General features: G+C 39.3%; 2 protein-coding genes across 2 annotated transcripts; one reads left to right on the top strand and one right to left on the bottom strand.

Annotated features, from left to right (window-relative positions):
• Positions 1-773: 773 nt before the first annotated feature.
• Positions 774-2,498, top strand: LOC107062465 (uncharacterized). Its single transcript, XM_015313140.1, has 2 exons — positions 774-1,132; positions 2,131-2,498. The coding sequence occupies exons 1-2, from the start codon at positions 851-853 to the stop codon at positions 2,182-2,184; spliced, it is 336 nt and encodes a 111-aa protein (XP_015168626.1). The 5' UTR covers positions 774-850; the 3' UTR covers positions 2,185-2,498.
• Positions 2,499-5,000: 2,502 nt separating this feature from the next.
• LOC107062471 (uncharacterized) lies at positions 5,001-9,453 on the bottom strand. Its single transcript, XM_015313147.1, has 5 exons — positions 9,181-9,453; positions 8,773-8,968; positions 7,178-8,678; positions 5,637-7,079; positions 5,001-5,586 (listed from the first exon to the last, which is right to left on the bottom strand). Exons 1-5 carry the CDS (start codon positions 9,451-9,453, stop codon positions 5,001-5,003), a joined length of 3,999 nt encoding a protein of 1,332 aa, XP_015168633.1.
• Positions 9,454-9,668: the final 215 nt, after the last annotated feature.

Below are 9,668 nucleotides of genomic sequence, written 5' to 3'. Positions count from 1 at the left end.
TAATCAGAACAGAGAAGCTAACTGTAGAAATGCAGAAGCTAATCCAGTTCAACCATTTTTGTCCAAATCCCATCATCTCTAAAATCTTCAGAAGGTACTTCCAATTCACATGATCATATGCTTTTTCTATGTCCAGCTTGCATAGAATACCAGGTTTCTTCTGCTTATTCCTGGAATCTACAGCTTCATTAGCAATCAACACTGCATCCATAATTTGTCTCCCTTTTATAAAAGCCATTTGCTGTGAGTCCACCAGTTTGTCTATCACAACTTTCAACCTTTCTGTGAGAACTTTGGAGAGTATTTTGTAAATGCTCCCTATGAGGCTAATTGGTCTGTAGTCCCTTAACTCGTTGGCTCCTTTTTTCTTTGGAATGAGTGCAATGAAGGTAGCGTTGAAACTCTTCTCGAAGACTTCTTGCTCATAAAAGTTTTGAAATGTGTCCATGATGTCTTTCTTCAGTACATCCCAACACTTGATGAAGAAACCCATTGTGTACCCATCTGGACCAGGAGCCTTATCGGCTGCACATAGCTTTAGGCAATTTAGAACTTCATTCTCCTCGAATCTGCCTTCTCTTTTGAAATTCTCCATGTGGGTTCTCTTTCTTTTTTTCGATTTTCCTACTTGGTTCACATTCCTTGCCATTTTTCCATCTGGGTTCTCTTTTTTGTTGTTTTCTTTTTGAATTTTCCATCTGGGTTGTCATTCTTTTTTTATTTTTCCAACTCATTTCTGTAAATTTGTTGTTTTTTGTTTTGCAATTAAACATGTGTCTCCTTTGACTTATCTGACAAAGAGCTATTCTGCGTGGAGGAGCAGGATGTGTTCGATCTTGTGTATTCGTTAATGAAGGAGTTTCCTTGCCTTACTCCTGGCTGTAAGCTCAATCTTGTGGAGTCACTTAGGTCCAATCTCAGTGTTCTGCTCCCTACTATGGATTCTCTCTGGAGGGTGTCTCAGCAGAAGGATGGAAATGCTGATGAAGAGAAGAATGACAGTGAGGAGGATGAGTGTTCGCTTGCTGATCGAGTTGCATCATATCGAAATGCTTTCCAAATATACACTTTCTTCCTCATTCACATTGTGCTCAATGAGGAGTCTAAATCTACTTCTATCAACATTACAAAAGTAAGCTCCTTTTTTTATCTGATAGTGTGTGTGTGAGTGAGAGAGAGAGAGATGCCTGAATTTACTGTTTTTAGTCAGTGCAACTGCATGTTTGAATGTGTCTTCTTGCTGGTAATGGAATATCGTAATCTTGCATGTATAGTAGATACTAAAAATGATCAAAGGTTGTTACTCCCTCAGTTTCAATTTGTTTATCTTTGTTTGAATTGACACAAAGTTTAAGAAAGTACAGAGTACTTTTGAATTTTGTAGTCTTAAAACTAAAACTGTATACTGTACCGAAATGTTCTTTGATTTTCTGGTCACAAACATTCCATGCGGGATAATGAAATTAAGGAGTTTTCAAATTAGGAAAGAGGCATTCTTTTTTAAAAAGCCTAAAAAGGAAGGTAAGACCAACAAATTGAAACAAAGGGAGTACTAAAAATGATCTTAGGCCAGGTTTCAAGGTATTCTAGAGAATTTGAGTTTTTCTAAAATTTGGCATCTCACTCTTGTCGGATCAAGGTTAGCTACAGCATGCTGCAAATTCTAAGGTGGAGCAGCTTGCTGTTTTATCTAGTAAACCACTAACTCAGAGTCTACTTCCAAAATCACCTGGTTGAAACCATTATTTAGACACCAAGATAGATCCCATTGAGCAGCTTCAATCTCTGCTTGGTTGTTGGTACCATGGCCTAGTGGAGTAGCATAAGCATAGATTAAATCACCTTGGGCATCTCTAACAATACCACCACCCCCCATCTTTCCTGGGTTGTCTAAGCACTACCATCAGAGTTGATTTTAACCACATGCTCAAACCAACTTACCTTAGTAATTTTGATATCATGGAAGAAATTTCCTCCAAACTGTATCAACTTAGGCCACTTGGATGGCCATTTTATGTAAGGAAAGTTGATGAGTAGGAGGTTGTTGATGTCTTTAAGCACCAAGTATATCACTCTATTTATATTAGATTTGTTTCCTCCATATTTGCATGCCTATCTATTTTTCCACAGGTTCCAACAAGTAAAGATAGTGATTACTGCAAACACCAAGGCCATAAGCCATAAGGTTCATACATGTAATGTCAAGAGGAGAGATAATGAATATAGAAGAAGAGAGGAGGTGGAAGCAGCAAACAAGAACAAAACAAAAACAACACAAGCAAATGACACTCAGGTAATTACTCTACTAATTAAATCTCAGTCTGTTAAGAATAATATTTCTGTTAGTGTTTCAGGTACCAAAGAATAGCTAGCAAGAACTCATCAGTATCAACAAAAAATGCAAGAAGACCAATGGCAGACATAAAAAGAAATTTAGAGGCTATCCTTAAACAATCAGAGGAATCAACCAAAAACCAAACAAAGTCAGGTTATAAACCAGTACCACATCAGAATCAGACCAGTCAGGAACAACAAAAAGGTATTGACTCAATGCTCCCCACCCCTCAACCCGATAGTAGTGTTCCAATCCCCACCCCAATGTTGCCCCTAATGTTTATCAGGACTATCAAATCAAGGATGCCAACAATAAGCAAGGTATTGACTCAATGCTTCCAACCCCTCAACCCCATGGCAGTGTTGCTGTCCCCATTCCCAGTGTTGCCCCAAAAGTATTTCATAACAAGCAAAGCTAGGATGCCAACAATAAGCAAGGTAATAACTCAATTCTCCATCAACCCCACCCCATTAATAATTGTGTTGTTTTATCTGGATCTGAGAAGTCTGGAGGTGTGAAAGGGGGTATGCAGGAGAAAATCACTAACTTTCAGAAAGGGGAATCAAAGGGGGGTGGTAGTTCTAATATGGATGACTCTAGGATTGACCTTAGAGCTCCTGCTACCACAACTTATGAAGCTCCTATGATACAAGGTAACATCAACAACAGGATCAACATGACTACACAGAATGACACTCAGAATCTGAGTCCAATTTTGATTGAAGATATAGACCCTGATGCTGAAGATTCTCTAGATTATGAGTCTATGGAGGGGTCTGAATTGGGTCACAGTGATGATGAGGGTAAGGTGAACTCAGGCAGGGTTGAGGTTAATGCTCTAGTTCAACAAGAAAAAGAGAATCCTGTGTATAAAGAAGCTGATTCAAGGGGTCATTTTCAGGCAGCAACTCAGACCATGAGTCAGGTGCAGCAGCAACAGAATGTTACGTAGGAAGGTCAACAAAATAAAGAGAACTCTAATGTTGTTTTACATCAGTCTGATGAGGTGGGTGAAGGGACTCATATAGAAACACCATTGAAAAACAATGGCTAAATAATAAAGCTTCAGAGCAGATGAGTTATAAGAAACGAGAAGCTTATAGAAGAAGATAGGAAAAATTAGCTCTTGAGGAGGAAAAAAAGAAGGAAAAACAGCAATATTTAGCCCAGAAAAAAAAATGAAGAAGACTAGCTAGTTCAAAGGAAAAATGCACCATCAACACAATCCCTGAGATTACTGATAATGCCCATGATCCTCTGGAAGAGCAAAAAGTGGTTCACTATGAAGATGAATTGGATAAAGATATGCTACCTGTGAATGATCAAGAAGAAGCTTAATTAGGGTTTAGGCACTAAGGTTCAGGGCTTAGGGCTTAGGATTTAGGTTTAGGGTTTAGGCCCGAATGTTTAGGGTTAAGGACCTAAGGTTTAGGGTTTAGAGTTTATGATATAGGGCCTAAGGTTTAGATTTTAGGATTTAGGGTTTCAATTTTAGGGTCTAGACCATAAGGTTTAGAGTTTAGTGTTTAGGGTTTAGGCCATAAGATTTAGGGTTTGGCCCAATGGTTTTGGGTTTAGGGTTTATGCCTTAAGGTGTAGGGTTTAGGATTTGGGGTTTAGGCCCTAAGGTTAAGGGTTTAAGGTTAGGTTTAGGTTTAAGCCCTAAGGTTTAGGGTTTATGATTTATGGTTAAGGGTTTATGCCCTAAGGTTTAGCATTTAGGATTTAGGGTTTAAGCCCAAAGTTTTAGAGTTTAGGGTTTATGGTTTAGGATTTAAGGTTTAGGCTCTAAGGTTTAGGGTTTAGGGGTTAAAGTTTAGGGTTTATTCCCTAAAGTATAAGGTTCAGGGTTTAAACCTTAAGGTTTAGGGTTTATGCTATAAGATTCAGGGTTTAAACCTTAAGGTTTAGGATTTAGGGTTTAGGGTTTAGGGTTTAAGATTTATGGTTTAGACTTTAGGTCTTGAGTTTAGCGTTTAGGGTTAAGGCCCTAAGGTTTAGAGTTTATGCACTAAGGCTTAGGATTTAGAGTTTAGTGTTAGGTTTTAGGCTTTAGGGTTTTGGTCCTAAGGTTTAGGGTTTAGAGATTACAGTTAAGATTTTAGGTCCTACAGTTTAGGGTTTAGAGATTTTTTTCTTTTTTTTTGTTTAACGACCCTTGGGGGGGTCAGGGCCTTAGCAACAGCCCTAGGCCTTAACATATATAAGCAAAACAACATAATACAAGGAGGGGGACGCAAACCTTACCTTCGATCCTATGTTGGTTCATGAGTCGACTTTCCTACTAAGGATAGTCAACTCATCCCCATACTATAAAGTGAAACCTAATAAAATGCACCTAAACGAGAGGACTCCTCTCGATACAGAGAATCTAGGAAACATAGACAAGGGAGACTCTCCCCTTACAATAGTAAGAAAAGAAATAAACACCTAACCTATTCAAAGGGGCTATGAACCAAATGCACATAGCCAAGTTGAAGGGGGGGGGGAAGAAGATTCTATAGAGACATCTATGTATAAAATAGTGTCCAGTCATGGTGTTTTCTTGATTCTCTTCAATTTCTTCCTCCTAAAATTTGCCATTCCCATTTTTTCAAGAAGATAGCAGCCTCTAGCAACAGTGGGCAGTTGGGATTGAATGTAGAAATGATGGATTATGTCAGACTTATGACTGAGCTTGGCCAGGAAATCTGCAGTGCTGTTTGCTTCTCTGTATATGTGTTTGCATTGAAAAAACTCTAACTGGTTGGTAAGCTTGATTTAACTCCTGAACCTGGTGTTGTATCCTCCAAGGTGGTTTGATGATGTGAGTAATCCATTTGGCGAGCAACTCAGAATCAACCTCTAAAATAACGTTCTTAAAACCATGTTGAAGACACCAATACAGTCCATGTGCAGCAGCTTGAGTTTCTGCCATGTTGTTGGTGCCCATACCAAGGGCTATGGTGAAAGCATACACCATTTGACCTTGATGATCTCTCAATATACCTCCTCCACCAATTTTGCCAGGGTTATTAAGCGCACTTCCATCAGTGTTTAATTTGTAGATGCTGTCCGGAGGCCTTTCCCATTTAACTTCCCTGATCTTCATCTCATGCTTGCAGTTTTCAATCTTACTAAAAATTGCATGCCAGTTATAAGGCCAATGAATATAGGGGAAAGCAGTATATAAGAACTGGGCAGTGTCTTTGATAATCAGGAAGATAACTCTGGAGGTGTTGGAATGTTTGCCCCCATACTTGACTGCACACCTATTTTCCATAAGTTCCAATAGATGAATAGAGGAAGAGATTGAATTAACAGCTTTTTCACCTCATTCTTAGCTTCCATCCCCCACCAGTTGATCAACAGATTTTTCACAGAAGAATGGTTGTGAAAGATACCAAAGGCAGCAGAAAAGAACCTCCAATTATAACTGGCAACTTGACCAGACATGAAAATATGATCAATGCTGTCCAGGCCTGGTCTGTGACAGCAGTAACAGTCGGCTGGATCCTTGCCAAAAGATATGAGTTTGTCATTGGCTGGGAGTTTAAATCTCAAGGCCCTCCAGGTGAGAAAGGGAATTTTGAAAGAAACATTCTTGTGCCAAATTTTAGCATTAAATTGATTTTTCTCCCTTTTCCTTCTGACGAATTCCCAAGCTGAAGCACATGAGAACAGCCCATTTTCAGTAGGCTTCCAAACTGGTACATCAACAGTTTCTGCCAGGTAATGGAATTGGAAGCTCAAAACTTTTGGTACAAGAAGAGGGGGAACACTTTGTCTCACAAGGGTCTCATTCCATTTACCTTCAAGCAGAAAATGAGCAACTGTGGTATTGTTTAGGCTGTTGATCTCAGAACATTGGTATGCCAGTGGACCTTCCCCTGTCCAGTCATCCCACCAGAAGGAACAAGTTCCTGAGTTAATTCTCCAAGTGATTTGGGGTTCCATAATGCTTTTATTCTTCATCATGTAATTCCAAACCAAAGACTGACCTGTATCCAGCTTCTTGCCAACTGGATGGGCTCTTTGACAATATTTGTCCCTCAAAAAGTCCCCCCACAGAGTGTTCTTACTCCTAAAGGTCCACCATTGTTTGAATTGCATGGAGGTGCATACATCTTCAAGTTGTCTGACTCCAATGTCTCCTTCTTCGTAAGGAAAACTAAGATTCTCCCAGGAAGCCCAGTGATATTTTCTCTTCTCGTTATCCCATCCCCAGAAAAAGTCAGCAGTAACCCTCTTAATATACCTGATGGTTGTTTTAGGAGGGGATATTGCAGCCATGGTGTGAATGGGGATTGATTGTAGAACATGTTTAATGAGGGTAGCCTTGCCTCCAAAACTGAGAATTCTGGATTGCCAATCGCTGATTTTTTTAACCACTTTTGCCACAAGCTCAGAATAGTATATAATTCTTTGCCTTCCAATATATAAAGGGCACCCCAGGTAAGTGATAGGACTGGATTTCTGTGAAAAACCAGTAATTTCCTCAATCAGTAGAATGACATCAGAAGGGGTGTTTGTAGGGGCCATGAAATGACTTTTTGCCTTGTTTATGAGCTGATCTGAGACCTCTTCATAGGTATTCAAAGTCTCCATAATAAACTGCAGAGAACTCCTGGTGGTAGAAGTAAAAATAATTATATCATCCTCAAAGCTCAAGTGATTAATTTCTGGTCCCCTAATCTCCATTTGGAAACCTTTGTAACCCGGATTTTGATAAAGGAGATTAAGTCTTCTCGAAAGAACTCTGCACCTAAAATAAATAGGGCAGGTGATAACAGATCTCCTTGCTTGAGACCTCTGGTGGAGTGATAGAACCCATGCCTTGTACCATTAATAATAACCGAGTACCAATTATTGCTCATAACTCTCCATACAAGATCAATGAAGGTTTCCCCAAATCCCATTTTCCTCGGAACTAAGCAAGTGAAAGACCACGAAACCCTGTCATAAGCTTTTGCCATATCAAACTTGATCACAACATTGTCTCCTTCATTAGCCTTTTTAATGCCATGATTAATTTCCTGAGCCAACATGATATTTTCAGAAATGCTCCTTCCTCTAACAAACCCTGATTGATTTTCCGAAATAAGAAGAGGAAGTATTGGAGCCAGTCTGAGGCATAGGAGCTTGGAGATGATCTTGTTTGTGAAGTTACTTAAGCTGATAGGTCTAAATTCATTGAACTTGTTAGGATGCTCAACTTTAGGAAGAAGGACCAAACAAGCATGTGACATGAATTTAGGCATGATGGAACCACAAAAGAAGGACTTCACAGCCTCAAGAATATCATGTTTAATGATGTCCCAGCATACTTGGTAAAGTTTTCCACCAAAACCATCCGGACCTGGAGCTGAATTAAGATTCATAGAATAGACTACCTGCTGTAGCTCCTCCATTGTAGGCATGCCTTGAAGTTTTTGATTTTGCTCAGGTGTGATCATTCTTGGAATACATTGTAAAATACCTTCAACAATTCTATTCTCATGACCAGAAAAGATATGTTGAAAGTGTGTACAAGCAGTTTTAGCAATGTTGTCATCACCCTGAACCCATTCCTTATTGTCAGTACAAATTTTGTGAATGAACAATTTTTTCCTTCTTCCTCTCATCACAACATGAAAATATTTAGAGTTAGCATCTCCTTCTCTAAACCAGTGGAGTTGAGTTTTTTGCTTGAGTATAGAGGATTCCAACTTGAGGTATTTGATATAATCAACATTGAGTTGATGAAGTTTAGCTCTGCTGGCCTGTGAGTTGTTTTGCAGCATTTCCTCTTCAGCAATTCTGACCCTATCTTCATAGCTTTTAACAGTGCTAAATATATCCCCAAATTCTTGCTTGGACCAATTGCTAAGAGTTGTGGACAACCTTTTCATTTTCTGATGCAGCTTCCCCATAGGATTTCCATTAGATTCTCTGTCACAGCAGGCCTTAACAATGTGTAAAAAATTACTGTGCTCTGTCCAGAAATGAAGGAACTTCAAGTACTTGGTATTCTGATTCATTCTCACAGCCATTTCCAAGAGAAGGGGGCAGTGATCGGATCCTACAAAGGGAAGATGAGATATAGTGGATTGAGGCATGTTTTCTAGCCACTGATCATTAACCATGGCCCTATCGAGTCTTTTCCACACCCTTGCTTCCTCAGTTCTTTGGTTGCACCAGGTAAAGTGACTCCCATTGTAACCAAGATCCAATAAGCCACAATCTTCTATAACACTGAGAAATTCAAAACTTTTATTCATGTTGTATGGAACTCCACCTTGTTTTTCTTCAGTAGATGTAATCACATTGAATGAAGTCACCAATGGTGCACCAGGGAATGTTCCTGTTAGAATAATGAATCGGCCTGTCCCAAAGGGGCCTCCTTAGCTGATCTTTGCATTTAGCATAGATAAAGGACATCATAAACTCATTTTTGCATTCTACAAGAGTAAAAGTACAAGTGATATGTTGCTCATCAGTTTCAACATTCCACAATAACCAAATTTTTCCATTTGGTTTGCAGGTAGCCTTGTCCATATTCAACTGGATTCTGTAGTTGTTGAGAAGATCATTATCAGAGAATGGTTCCAAAATAGCAATCAAAGATAAGTTGTGCATTTTCTTGAGATAGCCTTGTCCATATTCAACTGGATTCTGTAGTTGTTGAGAAGATCAATTATCAAGAGAAATGGTTCCAAAATAGCAATCAAAGATAAGTTGTGCATTTTCTTGAGATTTTGCAATCTTTCCAAAGATCCTTGGGTGTTAATACTCCTAGCATTCCAATAGAGCTTTAATCATTAGAGGCCTCTACTTCTGGACCTAGTGTTTGGTCTGCCTAAGGTAGCAGATGTGCTGGTGAGAGCCTGTTTGCTTTGCTTCCCTTGTGATCTACCCCTAGGAGATAAACCCTGCTGATTAGTGGCTTCTTGGATTTCCTCCTGATATTCACTGTGAAAGGTGGAACCAAAAGCTTTAATTAAGTGAGCTGTTGTTTCCTCTTCCTCTTCTTCATTTTCCTCCATAGATTGTGTATCTTGATCAAACTCATCTTCTGAATTCAAGACCCCATAGTCATCTTGATACTGCTGTTGTTGTTGAATGGTTTCCCCATTGAGCCTTTGCTTTACAGTTTCCATTTGTTGTTTTCTTTTGATTGCGTCCCTTTTCTTCTTGCTTAATTTACCTCCGGATTTATTGTTGGAGGTTTCATAAGAGTATCACTCCCCCCCTGCTGCTGCTGGTCTGTATTATCTTTTTGAACCCCTTTACTTTTAGCATTTTGTAAAGGAGTATTGGTGCCTTTCCTCTGATCTGTTTTTTCTCTGGACAACTGCTGGCCCTGTTTATCTGA

The sequence above is a fragment of the Solanum tuberosum genome, unplaced genomic scaffold, assembly GCF_000226075.1.
Source record: "Solanum tuberosum cultivar DM 1-3 516 R44 unplaced genomic scaffold, SolTub_3.0 scf00231, whole genome shotgun sequence".
Classification (NCBI taxonomy): domain Eukaryota; kingdom Viridiplantae; phylum Streptophyta; class Magnoliopsida; order Solanales; family Solanaceae; genus Solanum; species Solanum tuberosum.
Note: the sequence above shows the minus strand (reverse complement) of the source record. Positions and strands in the feature narration are given on the sequence as shown.

What these genes read in the sequence shown, in the direction of transcription:
- LOC107062471 (XM_015313147.1), bottom strand. Translation starts at nt 9,453, where the DNA reads ATGGAAACTGTAAAGCAAAGGCTCAATGGGGAAACCATTCAACAACAA. An exon ending in AAGGGAAGCAAAGCAAACAG is followed by an intron (nt 8,969 to 9,180) that starts GCTCTCACCAGC and finishes CAACAACTACAG; the next exon opens with AATCCAGTTGAATATGGACA. An exon ending in AGAGTTATGAGCAATAATTG is followed by an intron (nt 7,080 to 7,177) that starts GTACTCGGTTAT and finishes TATTTATTTTAG; the next exon opens with GTGCAGAGTTCTTTCGAGAA.
- LOC107062465 (XM_015313140.1), top strand. Translation starts at nt 851, where the DNA reads ATGAAGGAGTTTCCTTGCCTTACTCCTGGCTGTAAGCTCAATCTTGTG. An exon ending in CTTCTATCAACATTACAAAA is followed by an intron (nt 1,133 to 2,130) that starts GTAAGCTCCTTT and finishes ATTTTTCCACAG; the next exon opens with GTTCCAACAAGTAAAGATAG.